This window comes from Centrocercus urophasianus, unplaced genomic scaffold, assembly GCF_019232065.1.
Source record: "Centrocercus urophasianus isolate 14NV4802_14NV808 unplaced genomic scaffold, USGS_Curo_1.0 seq_10, whole genome shotgun sequence".
Lineage (NCBI taxonomy): Eukaryota > Metazoa > Chordata > Aves > Galliformes > Phasianidae > Centrocercus > Centrocercus urophasianus.
In genome coordinates, this window is record NW_024884142.1 from 32096193 (window position 1) to 32115353 (window position 19161).

The 19161-nt window shown below is 38.0% G+C and overlaps 1 protein-coding gene across 2 annotated transcripts in view; it reads left to right on the plus strand.

Moving 5' to 3' along the window:
• The first annotated feature begins 16143 nt into the window (after positions 1 to 16143).
• KLHL32 (kelch like family member 32) overlaps positions 16144 to 19161 on the plus strand; it is a 90265-nt gene continuing 87247 nt past the window's right edge. For both annotated transcript variants that reach the window (XM_042819747.1, XM_042819754.1), the window contains exons 1-2: positions 16144 to 16166; positions 18289 to 18469. In XM_042819747.1, coding sequence (XP_042675681.1) covers positions 16144 to 16166; positions 18289 to 18469 — 204 coding nt within the window. The remainder of the gene's footprint in view (positions 16167 to 18288; positions 18470 to 19161) is intronic.

The window sequence follows — 19161 nt, forward strand, 5'->3', positions numbered from 1 at the left end:
GCTTCCTCTGAGATTAATGTCTCTTATACTTGTATCTCATGTAGTTTCTGTGGAAGTAAGTAAAAATAACACTATATGATAGAGCAAATTCTCAGTTACAAAGCACTCTTCTCTAGCATAGTCACCACCACTAGCCATGCATTTTTGCCAGTGATGAGTATGAGCCTGCATGCCATGCTTGTAAAAATGAGCACCAGCGGAGGTGACCCACTGTTCCATGGCTGCAAGGATGGCAAGGAAGAAGTGACTGTGTGATAGACAGTCAGTTGTAGAAAAACCCACTTTGGAAGAGATCTTGAAAGATTATCAGGCCCAACCTTTTGTGAGAAAATCAAACCTGGATGAGATTATCCAGCACACTGTACAATTGCATCTTAAAAACCTGCAGTGATGGGGATTCTACCGTGTACTGGGGGAGGTTGTGCAGTGATTCTGCTGTTAAAAATAAATAAATAATAAAATAAAATAAAAAATTACTCTTATATGATGATGATTAGTTGTAGCCATTGGCCCTTGCCTTTGCCATGCAGTTCCTTGTGAAGAGACAGCCTTTACCCTCTTTGAAGCTGTCTTTAAAGTACTAGAATACTGTAATGAGGCTCCCCATGTCTTCTTTTTATGGAAATGTGTAACTGCTTCAATTTATCCTCACAAGACAGATTCTCCATTCCTTGAATGGTTTCTGTGCCCCTCCTCTGGACCCTCTCCTGTCTGTCCAGCCCTTTTTTGAGTTGGGGTATCAGAACTGGACACAGTGCTACAGGTACAGCCTGTCAAGCCCTTAGTAGAGTGGGACGATTACATCTCAATTTCTGCTAACAGTACCCCTGTGGATGCAGCCCAGCACTTTGCTTTCCTTGCTGCAGCAGCATGCTACCAAATCATGTTCAGTCTGAAGTCCACCAGGGTGCCAAGCATGGATTCTCTCCTCAGAAATGCTTTTGTGGGCTCCTCTGAACTGATAGGAAGACAGTGAGTCTTCCATACTGAACTTTGACTTCTCCAAGGACTTCAGTAATGTTAAGGATGACTAGCTAACATGATAGTTGTTCATTTTAAGAAAGAAAGCTTCCTTTTTTTTTTTCTTTTTTTTTTTTTTTTTTTTGTAAGCATTGCTATTCAAGTATTTAAATGTAAAAACTAGATTTTAGTTAGTTACTGAAGAAGCAATGTCTTAACATGCATTTAGTGATTCCGTACAATGTCCTTATAACTTTAAAAAATATATATATGTATATATACCTTTTGCTAAGGAACAAATGCTCCTAGAACCTTTTACATTATATTTTTCATATTGACAGGTATTCTGATATTGTTTCAGCAAAGCTGGGCTCCAGACATTTACAGATAATTATACTTGGCAATGCTTAGATTTTTCTAAATACAGTGGGTTTCTAATGACTGGCATCCAGCTTAGGAAGTTGAGTTAGGCATTTAGGACTATCTCCACAAATCATCTTCTGTTTGGTTCAATCCAGAAAAGGTTTTCACAGAACCTTGAGGCCTGTTGAGAATCCTAGTTCAACATCTGGATAGTGACAGAGGCTTGAGAACAAGGATTCTCGGCAGGCTGCAAATTATCTGTCTGTGTATGAAAGAAAAACAAGATGTCTAAAATAGCTGATGCAAAAAGTCTGAGGTGTGCCTTACTCTTTTGGAATTAAGCAATTAACTACAGCTTTCTAAGTCTTTCAAAGGTGCCTAGATTCACAGAGCCCTTGTGAACAGAGGCAGCAATTTACATCAAACAAACAAGTGATGTACTTCTTTCTTTTAAATTTCAGCTTCTCTATTTTTTAACAAGCAATTTAAAAAAGATCTAAGAGCTGTTGCTACAGCACTCGGCTAATAATTGATCTGGGTTCGGTCGTCCATGATGAGGATTCAAAACTTTTCCTATCACCTCCTATGAAGAGTAAAAATAACTGTAGAATTACAAAATATTCAGAGTTAGAAGGAATTCACAAGTATTATTGAATCCAGCTCCTGGTTCTGCACAGGACAACTCAATACTCAAACTCTGTGGCTGACTGCATTATCCAAATACTTCTTCAACTCTGGCAACTCAGGGTTGTGATACTGCTGTGGGCATCCCATTCCATGCCCACCACCCTCTGGTGCAGAACCTTTCCTTATCTCCCATCTGCCCCTCCCCTTACACAACTCCATGCTGTTTCCCTGGGTCCTGTCACTGTCCCTCTGCTCCCTGTGAGGAGCTGCAGTTGCCATGATGCCTCCCCTCAACCTCCTCTGCTCTGTGCTGAACAAACCAAAGGACCTCAGCCACCCCTCTAGACCTTTCCCTGTCTTCATTGCCCTCCCTTGAAAGCTCTCTAATAGTTTTATGTCCGCTTATATGGTGGTATCCATAGCTGCACACAGTTCTTAAGGTCCACAGCAGTGCAGAGCAGGATGATCACTTCCTTGACTGGCTGGGAGTTTTAAGCCTGATGCTGATATGGTTTACTATCCCTCTGTGAGTGCACTCTTGGGTCAGAAGGAAAGTAAGAGATGTTATCTATAATCCCATGATGAAGCTGTTACATTAGGGCAGGGGAACCTGGTTCTGTTCTGGGAGCTGTGCCTAAAATGTTGCATGGGCATGTTGAAGGTGGGACTGTAATGTGTTTCATGTACATACTGGTTTACAGCTGTTAAGGAAATGGTAATTTGAGTGTATTTTTTTTCTTGTTTGGTCAGTTGAGAACAAAGTAGATAATGAAATGCAGGTCTTGAGAGGTCGTCCATTATTGTACTTCTGCACGTTCCCATTGCTGTGATGGGGTTATTGCTGACAACTGGGAGCAGATGATGCAATTCCTTGAGCTGTCAACATGACTGGTCTTTCTTTTGGCTGCTAAATATGTTGACAATTACTAGTAGTCAGATCTGCCTTTATTTATATAGATTTTACAAAAAATCTGTTGATAGATAACAGATGGGTTCTCCTGATGCTTTCCTTTATCTTCCAAACAGATCTGTGAACCATAACTTTTTCTAGTACCTTACATTATACACGTCTCAGGTAAGACTTACCTGTGTTCTTTTCTGGCTTAAAGTTATATAGGTAGCAGGGACTGTGCAAACATGTCAGTGAGCGTGAAAAATAGTGATCTATAGCAAAAGAGTAGTGTAGATGATGGAGAATCTACCTTTTGTAAAAAAAAATAGATGGTTTTTTTCATCTGCAGAAAGCAGTGTAAGGTGATGGGTTGGAAGAAACCATCTGCGAGTGAGATGACAAGTAAGGCAGACATCTCTGACCTGCATCCTGGGCCACGTGTGGCCTGGCACAGCTCACAATACAGCCACACCATTATGGTGGCAGTTCTGTCCCACCAGGTGGTCCAACCCAGCCCTGAGTGTGCACCCACTGTTCAGCAACAACCAAACATCAGTGCACTATTGACGTTGTCTGAGCTGAAACTGGGGCACAGGTAGGGTGCAGTGCAGTGCTAACTCAAGGTATGACAGGTAAGTTTATGGATTTTGATACACTGGCTAAGCAATTCATATCGGTTGTCCTTGTCATGGAAATAATTTGGAGGCATTATTTATGGATAAATCTTCATAGATGTGGCCCTGTACAATTCCTCTTTAGTCAGTGTGGCCCGTGTAAGCTAAATGGTTGGACACCAATGAAATAAGGGATTGTAGCTAGGGAAACCATTGTCCTTCCAGAATGACATAGGCTTAATGCTTGGTTAATCTGTAACCAAGGTGCTTACAGAACTTCAGAATGAAACTTTCAAATGATTTAGGGAAATTCTAGAATAAAGAAGATACGGTGCAGGTGTGCTGAGAGGCCTGAGGAAAGAGGAGCAGAAGAAGGTAATCGCTGCAGATGTAGTCGTGCAAGTCTGAATGATATTGTGTAACCAGGATCACAAGTTTGAGACAGTGTGTAGCGAGAAGCATTGAAAATATCTTCTGTAAACCCCTGCTATCTTGTATTCCCTCTGATAAGGTCTTAACAGCATGGAATTTCAACATACAGAATGATCTTTAAAGTTATCACTGCATGTTTTACTATGACTGTTAATGTATTCGTGTGTGTACAACTGATACTGTACATAACCTCTGGAAAAATAAATCTCACAGTTGTCTCTGTTTTCCTAGAAAGAAACAAAGTAAAGTATCAATCTGTCCTGTAGGTCCTGTTAGATTATAACATTCTGATATGTTAGGAAACAGTAATGATTAGGACAGTCTGCCACAAGGTGGGTGAGAAAGATTTTTGGAATGAAATTTTACTATTTTCTTATTTATTCTGATTGACTCATTATAGTTTGAAATTTCTCTTTTGAATTAGATTTTTTAATACTTTAATAAAATGTCTTTTCAGTATAAAAGTGTTTTTAATCACTCCAAGTTCATTATAAAGAAAGAGTCCAAATTAAATGAATCTACTTCAGAGCTCTAGTTAAGTTTGGGTTCTGGCACCCCTATTTAAAATTGTAAGTCAATTAGAAGTGAATAATACTGAAAGCCACATGTAAAAATTCCTTTTATACTTAAAGCAGCTGGCAGGTATCCCTGTAATACAAGTTTATGCTGCAATGGCATTAACCAGACTTATAAGAGCCACTCACTGGCTTTATTTTTAACACAAACATAAACCATATGAAATAATTCTGCTTAGATTTGTGTGGTGTTTGTTTTGCTTTGCTTAATAAAAATACAGAGTTCCTATGTTAGGAAGTATTTGAATTAGAAAAATCCAACACTTTTCCTTATAGTTAGATGATGATACACAACCTCCTTTTGAGCACAGGAGCACTTAGCTTCTTATCTTTTCTACTGTTTTTAACTTTTTGGAGGTTTAACTTCTTAACACTTTTAAATGGCAAATTGAAACAACAAATCTAGAAGAACTGTGCTGATCACATGAAACAATAACAGAATTGGAACCATTCTAATCATTGGCACTAAGCTCTGCTGCTGAGTAAACTGTTACCTGACCTTATCCATTATAATGCAGCACAGTCAGCAAAAAGTTAAGGCAGCTGTTGTGCAAACACTTCTCTCCAAAGAAGGTGTGAAGCACATATTTATATATTCCAAAATATAAAGGAAGTGGACTTCAATTGATTCTTTGGGCTGCTTTCTTTAAAAATTTGAGGGTGTTCTGGTTAGTTGGTTGCTTTGTTGGTTGTCGGGAATTATCTATTTATTTGTTTGTTTGTCATGACCAAGTTTGAATCTAAGATCTCTGTCTTTGGCTTTCTTCTCCTTACATTCCCAATCTTCACTACTGAACTGAGCATGCAGCCTTCTTGCCCAGCAATTAGCAGTTCTTGCAGTTCTTCCCAGCTGGCCTTTGGCCTCTCTTCCTGTGACTGCAGACAAATTCCTCCCTTTTTCTTTTATTTTATTCACAGACAATTCTCTGACATTAACATGCACTATTAGACTGCTGGAAGTAACTGCAGCTGGTTCACATGCTCTCCATCAGCACTTTGCTCTTCCATCTTCCATCTTCTCCCCTCTTCCATCTTCTCTCCTGCTCCTCATCTTCCAGCTATCTTGACCTTGTCCAGATCATTTTTATCATCAAGATGAGTGGTTCCCAAGTTGCTTAAAGCTACTAGAAATCCTCTGGTGCCCTCTTCTCTTTGCAGAAAGGTATTTGAAAATAGCTTTGCTTTCTTTCATTGGATACTGGAGGAGTAGTCAGTAAGCCAGTTATGTCTTAACAGGCTTAGAAGCAACTTCTGCTCATCCAGAGCATAATTTTGTCTTCCGTTTTAGATTTAAAGGGCAAATCACTATTTTTCGTTGTTGCTGAGGAAAAATTTGAAGTTATGTAAAAGCTATGTAGAATCATAGAATCACTAGGTTGGAAAGGACCTACTAAGATTGTCTAGTCCAACTGTCCTCCCATTACCATTGCTACCACAAGCCTCTAAACCATATCTCGTAGCTCCTCAGCCAGATGCCTCATGAACACTGCCAGGAACAGTGACTCCACCACCTCCTTGGGCAGCCATTCCATTGCCTGACCACTTTATGAGAGGAAAGTTTTTCCTTATGTCTAACCTAAACTTCCTCTGGCGCAACTTGAGGCCATTTCCTCGGGTCCTGTTTGTTGCCTGGGAGAAGAGGCCAAGCCCCTCCTCATCACAACCTTCCTTCAGGAAGTTGTAGAGTGCTATGAGGTCTCCCCTGAACCTCCTCTTCTCCAGACTAAACAATCCCAGCTCCCTCAGATGCTCCTTGTAAGACTTGTGCTTCAGACCTCTCACCAGTTTCATTGCCCTTCTCTGAATACATTCCAGGGCTTCAATGTCTTTCTTGTAGTGAGGAGTCCAAAACTGAACACAATACTCAAAGTGTGGCCTCAACGTTGTACTCAGGTACAGGGGGATGATTACCTCCCTGTTACTGCTGGCAACACTATTTCTAATGCAGGCCAGGATGTCGTTGATCCTCTTGGCCACCTGAGCACACTGTCGGCTCATGTTCAGCTGAGCATCAACCAACACCCCGAGGTCCCTTTCTTCTTCACACTCATCCAGCCACTCATCCCCAGGCCTATAGCACTGCATGGGGTTGTTGTGGCCAAAGACTAGGACCCAACACTTGGCCTTGTTGAACCTCCTCCCATTCACCTCAGCCCAGTGATCCAGCTTATCTAGATCCCTCTGAAGGGCCTCTTTACCCTCAGGCACATTGACACAACCTCCCAGTTTGGTGTTATCTGCAAACTTACTGAGGGTGCACTCAATCCCCTCATCTAGGTCATCAATAAAGATATTAAACAAGATGGGCCCCAGTACCAACCCCTGGGGGACACCACCTGTAACGGGTCACCAGCTGAACTTAGCTCCGTTAACCACTACCCGCTGGGCACAGCTCTCTATCCAGTTCCTTACCCAAATGAGAGTATACCTGTCCAGGGCACAGGCAGACAGTTTCCCCAGAAGAATACTGTAAGAGACCATCAAAGGCTTTGCTGAAGTCTAGGCAGACTACATCAACAGCCCTTCCCTCATCTACCAGCCTGGTCATGCAGTCAAAGAAGGAGATGAGGTTGGTCAAGCATGACCTGCCTTTCATGAACCTGTGCTGGCTGGGCCTGATCCCTTGGATGTGCAGAGTGCAGTGTGATCTCACCCAAGATGACTTGCTCCATAACTGCCTGGTACCAAGGTCAGACTGACAGGCCTGTAGTTCCCTGGATCCTCCTTACCCCTTCTTGTATATGGGAGTCGCAGTGGCAAGCCTCCAGTCCCCTGGGACCTCTCCAGATAATCAGGAGTGCTGGTAGATGGCCGAGATCATCTCAGCAATCACCCCTGCCAACTCCCTCAGCACCCTAGGATAGAGTGCGTCCAGTCCCATGGACTTGTGACAGTCCAGATGGAGGAGGAGCTCTCTAACAGTCTCCACCTGAATCACTGGGGATGTATTCTGCGTAGCATCCCAGACTTCCAGATCAGGGCACAAAGTGCCCTGAGGATAACTGATCTGTCTATTAAGGGCAGATGTAAAGAAGGTATTGAAGACCTCAGCCTTCTAGTCCTCAGTGGTCACGTTCTCCACTGCATCAGGTAAAGGATGGAAATTCTCCTTGGTTCTTCTCTTACCACTAATGTAAGGATTTCTTATTCTCTTTTACTGCAGTGGCCAATCTAAGTTCAAGATGGGCTTTTGCCTTCCTAACTTCCTCCCTGCATACCTTACCTCCTTGTAGTCTCCCCAAGTAGCCTGTCACTTCTTTAAGAGGAGTAATGTAATAAAAGAAGATGCTCTCTTTCATCCTTACCTTAAATAGAACTTCTAACTTCATACAGAGCATGTTTTAAATCATCAGTGTCTGTTACTAAATGATTTCTAATAGCATTTGAAATTTTATTGATATATATATATGTATCTAAATATTCACTATTAGCTGATCCACATCTCATGTTCTTTGTTCTTGACATGTATTTACAAAAGACAAAAAATAATATAGAAAGCCTGTCCAAGGTGGTTCCCAAGTTAAAAGTTTGCAAGAACTTTGAATATTCTCACAGCTCTTGTTGTGTTTTGTGCAAAGCATTCAAAAGCTTTGTGCTAATAACTCTGCCCTTCCTAGGCCAGAGCTTGAAACTCAGGCATCTGTAGCTACAGATAATTACAACAAGCTCTAACAAGTGCTTAATATGAGCCATCTAGCACTCCGCAAAGTATTTTTTGGAATGGCCTGAGAGTTAGTTGGTGACTTTTCAAATTTACTTGTTTGGATGTGGCAATGTTATTTTGGAAGCCATAAGCGACCAGATGTCTGCACAGCCTGGACACAACAGAGCAGGGACTGGCACTTAATGTTGATGAAGTTCTCCCTCCCTTTTGAGGGTGGATGTTGGTGAAGTTATTTACCCTTCCAATAAAGAATTGACTAGATTTTTCTTTGGACTGTTAATGAATGTATATGAAAAATAATTATGCTAATTTAATGAATACTATGTAAAATTCATACTGTTTTTGTGACCAGTTACTCAATAACATGATTAAATTGTCAAATTGTGAACATGTAAGCCTATAGCTATCCTGCTGTAATACTCATATGATGTGCAGAAAAATGCTGATTGGTTGTACTCTTATGTTCCAAGATAATTTGATTTAAAGATAAAATAGCCTTTTTTGTAGTTGTAGTACTATTGAAAGTACACACAGACAATGCTATTTTAAATATACTCTGAGGGGGAAAAAGACTATTTGAAATATTTTGGTCACTTTCCTGGAGATATAGGTTATCTTGAAGTATAGTTCTGTCACCTGTGGCTGTGGAATGATGTTCTTAAAGTCATGTTTCCTTAGCTACTGATATTTACAGCCTTTTTCTTTTAAACTTTGAATGCTCTTTTTACGCTAAAAAAATAATGAAGGAATATTATAAATCCCAAAGAGATATATAAATTCTTTACGCTTTTATTGAAGTAAATATAAATGACAGAAATAATCAGTACTCAAATTCTTTGGTGTACTGATGGACAGTTGGCTGAATATGAGCCAGCAGTGTGCCAATGAAAGCACACAGTGAATATGAGCCAATGGCATCCTGGATTGTATCAGGAATGGAGTGGTGAGCAGGACAAAGGAAATAATCCCCCCATGTACTTGGCATTGGTGAGGCCTCACCTCAAGTACTGTGTTCAGTTTTGGGCACCTCAAAGAAAGGACATTGAGGTGCTGGAGCAGGTCCAAAGAAGGGCAACAAGGCTTGTGAAGGGCTTGGAGAATATGCCCTCTGAGGAGCTACTGAAGGAACTGGAGATGTTTAGTTTGGAGAAGAGGAGGCTGAGGGGAGACTTTATTGCTCTCTGCAAATACCTGATCAGGGATTACATTGAGGGTTGGTCTCTTCTCACTGGTGACAGGAGAGACCAGGAGAAATGAACTCAAGTTGCTACAGGGGAGGTTTAGTTTGGATATCAGGAAAAACTTATTTGCAGAAAGGGTTGTTAAGCATTGGAATAGGCTCCCCAGGGAGGTGGTTGAGTCACCATCCCTGAATGTGTTTAAAAACCGTTTGGATGTGGTATTCAGGGACATGATTTAGCGGAGGGTTGTTAGAGTAGGAGGTTGTTAGGTTGTTAGGGTAGTGTGGTCAGGTTATGGTTGGATTTGATGATCTTTAAGGTCTTTTCCAAACTGAGGAATTCTATGATTCTATGATTCATTGAAAATGCCGTTAATAGAACTTCAGTTACACAAGGCAGTCTACAGTCCAGAAACCACTTATGCTTTACTTATTTTTTTCTCTTTGCTTAAAAACATTATAATCATACTTCAAACATACATATAAGAAGCAAAAAATCATGTAGACTAATTGCCACTATTGCTACTATCTACTGTGCTATATGCCTCTCTCTGTCATGTAAGTATTCTATATGTAGATTAAAGGGGTTTTAAAGCCATACCCAATTGTTTTTGATTCTCATTACTCTAAAGAAGAATGATTGCTGTGTTCAATAAAAGCACCTTCGTGGTTGTGACAGTTGAAAATTCAGGCTTATTTGAGTGAGTCACTGATAAAGATGACAGCATCTCAGAGCACACCTCATTCTTGTGCGCCCATTTCAAAATTAGTTTCTCTAGTAATCAGCAGAAATAATTATGGTCTTTCAAGTTGAGTTTCTGTTACTCTGTGCTATAAATCATTCTGACCTCATTTGAGTCTTCCACACTTTGCAACAGACACGTCACTTTTCCCAGAAGAAAAGTGCCTGGGTTTAAAGATCAGATTTTTAAGTTTGTTTCTAAAAATCCACTTAATGCAAATGAAATTCCAGATGAAAATTCAATAACTACTAAGTCTCCCTGTCTAGTCTCTTCATGGGTTCTACAGGAAATGTCTTGAAATCATACTTTGTCAGTTTTGTGCCATCAGTACTGTACATTAAAACTAAAATGTCATACAGATTTCACACAAATTCTTTATCATGGCTGCAGACAGAATGTATGATTTAGTTGCTTCACTTTGAGAGAGCTTTGTGTACTTTTTCCCCAGCTTTTTAGAAAGGTGAGAAGATAAATTATAGTGTTGTTCTCCTAGCCACTCTAATAATGACACATAGGTCAGCTGTATAGAATGGCCTTTTGCCGGATAAATGATTAGTATGACAGCTTAAATGATAGAAACAGTAACTGGCTTTGAAAAGCTAGGTAGTGATACAGAATGGTGTCACTATTACATTGAGTAGTAGTGCACTTTTTTTTTCTAAAATGTGAAACCATTAACACACATCTTGAAAAAAAAGCAAGTTCTTGGAATTTATTGAACTCCAAAAGCATGGCTTTGTGTGGAACTGCAAACTGTTTCCTTGTTCATGTGTAGTATGACACTGTATTCAGTTTTGTCTGCATATGGTTTTATCATCAGCATGCCATTACCTCTCGCTCAAATAGCAGTGTGTATAAAATAAGCCTTAAGTTACAGAGACAGCCATAAGCTTTGCATTTATTTTCATCTGAACTGCTCTTCAGAGGAAGTGTTCTGAATACTGGTATGTTCAGATACATATGCATATGAATGCATATGTAAAAGTTTTAGTTCTACATGTACATCCTTTACCTCTGCGATTTCATTTTATATTTGTGATTTTAAATTGTAATGATTTAAGATCTTAATGATTTGTGGTAATTCGATAGTGATGGTCTATAAAATTCATGATTCTAATTGGCGGTAGCTGACAGGCTGAAGAAAGCAATGACATGTCCAGTACCACAGGAAAATAGATTGTAGCTAACCAGAGGAGTATAATCTTTTAGTTTTTCTGTGCTTTTACTTAGTTAGTTTACTGATTTTGCTGAATATTTCCTTGTTTTAACTGACTGAAGTTTTTCCCAACAAATCCAATTTCTCATTTTCTTTCTCCCTCGGTATTATATTTTTTTACTAAGTCTAAATCTTTTTTCTTATGTTTTGTGCTATGAATGTTTTCTCTTGGAAGCCACTGTCTAAATGGATGGATGAAGAACTCACAGGTGACTAGAGTGTCACTGACAGCATTGGGCAGTGGCAGTTTTCCTTACAGTTGTGATGTTCTTGAAAATTTTTGTATGGAATCAGAACACTCTTTCTGTTCTCGAAGATGTTAAAGGGAAAAGTAGTGTTTTCTGGGCAAACAAGAGAAGTGTATTAACATACTCAAAGGACTAAGTTTGTTCTTCTTTTTCTTGTTTCCAAATGTTTCCAAATGTTTGTCTTTTCACACTTTGTCAGAGTTCTGATCCTTTTTCTCTCTGATTAATAACATCATATATATGTCTTTTTTTCTGAAGAGACTTGACAATGACAATTCTTATTCTGTGTATGAAAGAAGATGAAATATAGCTTCATTTAATATGACTTACGAAAACCAGTGTACTTTAAAGACAAATTCAGAAGCAATTTGAATAAGTATTTAAACTATAGACAGAGTAATGCTTAGCTATTACAGTGCTATTCTATAAAAGTTAGTAATAAATATGTTTTATAAGCAACCTTGTTTGTGATAAACTGGGTGAAAGCCTTTTTGAGTGGTCTGAATCTAAAGGGTTTTACAGCTCCCAAAGTGTCTTGCCTCATCCTTTGTTAGGAGTTAAAAAAGAAAGAAGGGGAAGCTGAACATTTTGTTGCTATGTGAGTCTTTTAGAAACAGCAGGAGCTGCCTTGAGGGACAAAGCAATAACAGTTTTACTCTACCTGAAGATATCGTCAAGGGTTCTCAGCACTTCTTCAAGTGCCAATCAACAGAAGAGGAGGGATGCCACCTGGTGACAATGAAGGTTTAGGTATGAGAGCTATGTGGATAGCAGTGAGCTCTTGCAAAAGTATTTGGTCACTTGCCAGTGACATCTACAGCCTGCTTAATCTGTACATATCCATCAAATTGGTGCTTTCTGACTTACTCATAGTTAGTTGCCCTCTTTTCTCCTTACTTGCTCCTAAACCCAGACTGGCTCAGCATGGTGCCTCCCATCTCAAGTGAATGAATATCAGCAGGGTTAATTATGTAATTAAGAGAGGAATGTGCCTCATTTCATTTGGGGCATTGTTTATGCACAGAATTAGTTCTGGAGCCTGGGATACAGCTTAAATCATGTTAAAAATGGATATATGAGTGGGAAAAAAAAAGCTTGTTTTCTAGGAGGAAAATAGTGGATTTTGTGATATTTGAATTGCTGTCTGTGGTAAACTAGACTAAATGCGAGTTTAGATTTCAAACACCTCCCCCCATGCTTTAATCAATTTTGTATTCTCTTTGGCATGTAGTTTCAAGAATTAATATGAGTGCTTTCCTTCATGCAACAAATCCCTACAGAAAGAAATGAGTGACTGAATTTCTATAAATGTCTTGAAAGTGTCTTGTGTAAACTTTGTATTGATATTGGTTCCTCAAGATGAAACCAACTTAACTGAATGAGAGATTTTCTCTGAAAAAGTACACGTGCATTCTGCTAATAAATACCTTTTAGTGTATAGCAAATACTAAATACATTTAGGTATTTAGACTGCTTTATGTAATATTTGCAAATCAATGTTATTGTCAAATAAGTTAAAGTAGGAAATAGTGCCTGAATAAAGATTATTTTTTAAAACAAGTCTTTGGACAAATGCCTCTTGCACTGCACTGACTCTTGCATGCTGTGGGTGCAGCCAAGTGGCACACTGCTCCAATATTTCCTGAGTATCAAGCTGGTTTTTACTCTGCTGCATTGTAAAGTTAAGATGCAAAATACATGGAAAAACTTGTTTCTCGAGTCTGTGTCAGAGCATTTTTTTTCATGCATTAGTGTGGCACATTTTCATTTACTTGGATAGTGTCATTTCTTTTGTGCTGCTTATCTTTGTAATCCTTACACATTCTGTGCTTTCATGGACGACTTCAAGTCACCCTTTTATTACTGTTATGTTCTTTCAGCACTCACGTTGCGGATCTTCACTAGGTTCTCTGTTTTAAAACTTTTGTACTCTTTTAGGTAGTGAACAAATGAAAAAAACGAAAGTGAAATCTAATACAACAGTGTAGCCTTGTAAAAAGTGAATGAAATAGTATGCAAAAAAAAAGAAGTATAATAAAACATTCAGGATGTATCTCAAACCTAAGATCAAGTGAGTGTTTTCTGTTTAGCCTATATTTTCCTGTTAATCTTTCCAGCACAATGGAGTATTTCACTAGAACAGAAGGATTTAGGTGGAATTAAAGTTTTTCTATTTAAACTGAAAGTCTTATCCTTGAATATATAAACTAATCTTTTAAACCGATTTAATTACTTAAAGAAGTTAAGTAGAAAGACAATAATATATTTTAAACATTCTAAACACAGAGAGTTTCCTTGTATACCAATGAAAGTTAGTTTACTTAAAGATGGATCCAGCTTCTGAAACAGGAAAAAAAAACTCCTGGTGAAAAGGATTTTGGAAACGTCCTTGCGCAGCATATCCATACAACATATGAAAATGGCTTTTTTTTTTTTTTTTTAATAAATGATTTCCAGTGATTAAAACTTTTAAGCTGCATTAAGCAAAGCTATGTATCCAAATAAAAATGATGCATTATTGATCAAATGACTTACATACTGCTAGAGTATTCTTCTATATGTAATGTTGATTTAAAAATAAAAAATGTTGAGACATGCACAGGCATTTGATAGGAGAAGCAGTGTATGGCAAAATTTAGAGAAGATTTTTTAGGCATATATTGAACTTACTATTGAACTATTTGGGTGTCTTGTTGACTTCCTAGCACTGCCAGGAATATCATATAATCATAGAATCGTTAGAGTTGGAAGGGATCTTTAAAGATCATCTAATCCAGCTCCCCTGCAATGAACAGCAACACTTGCAGCTAGATCGGGTTGCTTAGAGTCCACTTGACCTTGAATGTCTCCAAGGATGGAGCATTCACTGCCTCTCTGGTCAACTTAGTGCCTCACCACCATTATTGTAAAAATATTTTCCTTATATATGCAGTCTAAATCTGTCCTCTTTTAGTTTGATGCTATTTCCCCTCATCCTGTCACAACAGACCATGCTGAAGAGTCTATCCCCTTCTTTCTTACAGCCCTTCCTTGGATACTGAAAGGTCATTATTGATCTCCCTGGAGCCTTCTCCAGGCTGAACGTCCCCAGCTCTCTCAGCCTGAATATCAAGACTTAACTTTAAAAAACGTTGAATTGGAGATGATGAGGAAGAAAAATGATTTTTTTTTTTTCACTGTTCCACTTATGCTTACAAAAAAGTGAGTTGAGCTGTGTTTCTTTCAGGGGAATTCATCATTACATGAATACTCATTTTTACTGTGCCCCAGTAGGTAGGAAGGAAGGTGAACTGCTTAAATTTGGGGTGTTTTAATTTGAGAAGTTTTAACTTTTTATTGAGCTGTGTTTCTTATAGTGCTATCTCTCGATCAAGGGAGAGACAAAAATTAAGAGAAAGTGCTTAGTAGCTTCAGGGGCCTAGTTAGGCTGGCGTGCCTAACTGAATACATGATTTTATCTCAACTGAGTGGCTGTTACTCCTTCTGTGGATTGGAGGAAGGACTTTGAAATCTATAGGGAATTCTTGAGAACATGCTGTGTGTTGACTAAAAGAAAATCAATTTTAACAAAGTTGTCAGCCCTCTAGAGTTACTACTTGTTTCTTCTACTGCTGTGGAACAGTCAACAGCACTTGCAGAACAGTACATGTCATGATGCCTCTCCGGCAAGCAGGAGCTGTAGCTTTGTCTGTATGATGAATGGAGAATGTGAGCAGGATTAATATTCTTTTCACAGTGGTTTCTTGTTTGTTATCTGAGAAATGGACAGTGGTTCAATTCTACCTTCACACATCTTTTAGAGAGTTTCCCTGAAGTTCGTGCAGTGACTTTAAAAAGTAAAGCTGCTAGTCAGCGTAAGATTATGAAGGACACCATTAGGGACAAATCAAATAAGCAAAGAACTGGATTATTTGGACTTTGTCTCATGAGTAACACTCCAGAAGGTGTTTGTGGTGTTTCAGTATTGATTAGCTGATCAAGAGTGCTTGCTATGAAAAAGGGAAAGTTCATTTTCCAAATACACATAATAAACTCTCTCCTCTATGCCTTCCAGTTGTGTCTTTGGGAAAAATTAGTGTAGTCAAAAAGCATGTTCTGGTGTATGGCAAACCTCTCAGACCCTACAAAGGTGAGATTGTACTGTGATAGGTGTAAGATTTTTATAGCTGCATATTATTCAAATAAATAAGCAAGTGGTAGTAGATACTTCTGGCCTACTCTAGAAACTGTGGGTTTTTTTTGTTTTTGTTATTAGAATGTTACTTTCCTCACCCCTCTTCTACCCTGTTAAGGTAATCGTCCTTTCTGAGTTTGCAGAAAGGACTCAAGTGCTGCCCTTGAGGTGTGTTCTTAGAGAAGACTAGAAGAAAGGCCACTTGCAGACTACAATCCATCTTGCCAATACAATTTCAAGGCACCTAATCTGTGTGATATATAACTTTCTGCAGAAGAAGAATTGAAAAAAAGTCAGTTTTGAATTGCTTCTCCTAAAAGTATTAATCTTTAAGAATGAGGCTGTGTATGCTTTGAATTTTGATGTGTCTCTCCTTTCTCTCTCTCTAGCTGGAATGCTTGCAGCTTTCTCTACAGGATTATAAGCTTTGATGTTCAAAAGAGCAAAACTAAAAGATGCCATCTGAGAGGTGCCTGAGGTATAGTACTTGATAGCACATAGTAAGTCATTCCCATTTAGTGTGTTGTTTACTAAAGCATAAATTAGCAGTGAAATATGAAATTAATATTTTTTTTGCTCATTATTCACATTATGATCTGCAAGAGATTGCTTTCTTGCTGCTACTTATGTCTAGCAAAGGGAAACATGCTAGAGTTTGATTGGGTCTCACAGTTCTCTTCATCTATTATCTTGTTTATGGTCCTGTTTATACTTGAAATTTTTGATTGTGAAAGCAACTACTGTTTTACATGTATGTACATGAAATGGTACCCGGTGATCATTTTTGATGTTTGTCGTGTTCCAGTATTCAGGACATATGTTGATCTTTCAGTTGTTTCAAATTCTTTCAGCCTTCCAGAATTTCTCATTTTGCCTTTCTCCTTCTTCCACAGTCGTAGTCATCCATATTTGCTTGCTAGTCCAGACTTTCTCATTTATTTGTATTGCCCATTGTCTCATCAGAGACTTTGATATTTATGATTTAATTAGTTTCTGAGAGCACTGTCAGGAAAAAAAAAAAAAACAAAACAACAACATTTCATCAGAATTTATTTATCCAGTTGCTTTTTCTTTGGAACTTTGCTCTATTCTAATATGCTGGTAGTTTCACCACTGTTCTATTTCAGAGAGTAGCTAATGCTCACAGGCTGATCTGGGATCTCCGTGGTCTGATATTACTAGGGTATTGTATCATTCCTCTTCTGAACAAAAACAGAGAGAAACCATCTCTAGGTATAATAAGGTTATAATGCTTGCACAGTTAATCTTCCAATGTTATTATATTCTCTGTTTTCCTAGGAAGAAAAAAAGGTTTTTGCAGTTAATACAGAAGAGGGAAACCAGGTTGAGAAGACCATATTCTGCAGTTCTTCAGAACTCAGTAGCAAAACTAACAGTTAATCTTTCATTACAGATTCTTTATTGTTGTTGAAGACTGCAGAAAGAATATAGTTTTATTCATTTATTCTTCATTTTTTCAATTCAGAAGTTGAGCTGGTAGCATTACCTCCATAAAACAGTAGTTTGATGCAGTTATTTTACTGTAGAAATAACAGAAGAGAAATAATGGTTAGAAATAATTTCCTTTTTTTAAAAAGGAGTATGTTCATACATCCTTTTTTTAAAAGGGATGTATGATAGTATAGTAAGTGTTGATGGGAAAGAATTTAGCAGCCACGCAGCTGCTGACATAGCTTGTGCATGTAGCGAACTGCGTGATTTTAGTGGAAAGATGCTAGTTTATTTATCCTGTCATTAAATATTGAGTTATTCAGGATTGGCTCTCTTTAAAATCATTTCCTCTAAGGTACTAACTTCTCAGGCAGTATAAATTTGTATAGTCTCTCAGATTTCAGATGAACTGCATTGTTTTGTCCCAAAGAGGCTCTGCAGATTTGTTTGTTTGTTTGTTTCTGTCTTTGTTCAGGACTGTATTTGCATATAAAAATACATTTGCAGTTATACCGTCTCTTCCTTTTGTGCTAGAAAAGGAAGCTGAAACCAGATAGTCCTAGGTTGCATGTCACAGAAATCTTGCATTTGTACAATCTGTTATTCAAAGGTGGTGGAAGGCTTCATTATTAAAACAAATAAAAGAACAACAACAACAAAAATGATGCTTTAAAAGTGTAAATGACCCAAAATAATCTGAAAGCTTTGAGTAATCTAATATCAGACTTAAACAGGCCACTTGAGATCAAGACTCTTCATTCTTTTGAGTAGGGCTGGTTAATTCAGGCACACTCCACAAATTGTCAATTTGGATTTTCTGTCATTTCATTCACATAGGGCTTTATTCCTCTCATATAATTCTTAAATGGTTTTGAGTTAATTCTGAGTGCAGTTGACATCTAGCGCAGCAAATCAGAATGGCTGAGATTTTTATTTGAGTATGTAATATGGTTTTATAATACTGCTAAGCTGTGATTTTCTTGAAATGGATATGCCATGTAAAGATTTTACCTAGATTTAGATTTCATAATTTTATTTCAAAAAAATATCAAACATTCTTAGAAAACATTGTTATATATTGCTTATAGAATTGTTACATATTGCTTTCCTGCATTTATTTACAAAATATTTCCTCCTTTCCCTCTCAGTGTTCAAGAAATGTTGACAGGTCAGAGGCTTTGTCAGTCGAGCTCCCATAATGATGCTGTTCTGGCAGCACTGAATCAACAAAGAAGCGACGGCATACTTTGCGATATCACCCTTATTGCTGAAGAGCAGAAATTCCACGCACATAAGGCAGTCTTGGCAGCCTGTAGTGACTACTTTCGAGTAAGTCTAAAGATTATTATTTTTATTTCTTATAGTAATATTAAAAATTACCCTGAATGTTGGAGGGAGAATGGTTATCTGTATCATGCTGAACAAAATAAAATCGAATCTTTATAAAATTCATGATAATTTCATCGAGTATTACAACTTCATTACATACAGACATACACGTGGTAGGAAAGAAAAACAAATAGAAACTTTCAAACTTTCAGAATCAGCTATAAATATGGAACTCAGCCAAATAATTTTGGTTATTAATGGACAAAAAGCTTTGTTAAAAAGTAAGCAATTAGATTTATGCTTTGTAAGAATATGGCAAAAAGTAGCAACATACTATATTCCTGATTCTAATCATTTAGAAAAGAGCAAGGGTTAATTAAGTGTTGTGAATTTAAACTGGAATTATAAATGTTTTTGTAGCTGGGGAGATGTTGCTTAACTTGTACTATTCAGGTTTTGATTTTCTAAGAATCAGGAGAATTATGCCAATTTTTATTCAAAATCAGTGAAGAGAGAATGTTATCTCCAGAGGTTGTTAAAGGAGGATAAAAGATTTATATAGAATTAGTTGAGTCACCATTTGGAAGTGCCAGATTTATATCCACTGGTCATAAAGAATAGATTTAACTGCTTCAATTTTAGCTGTTAAAATTACATAAAGAGGAGTTCTACCTTTGGTGTTTCCTGGATTT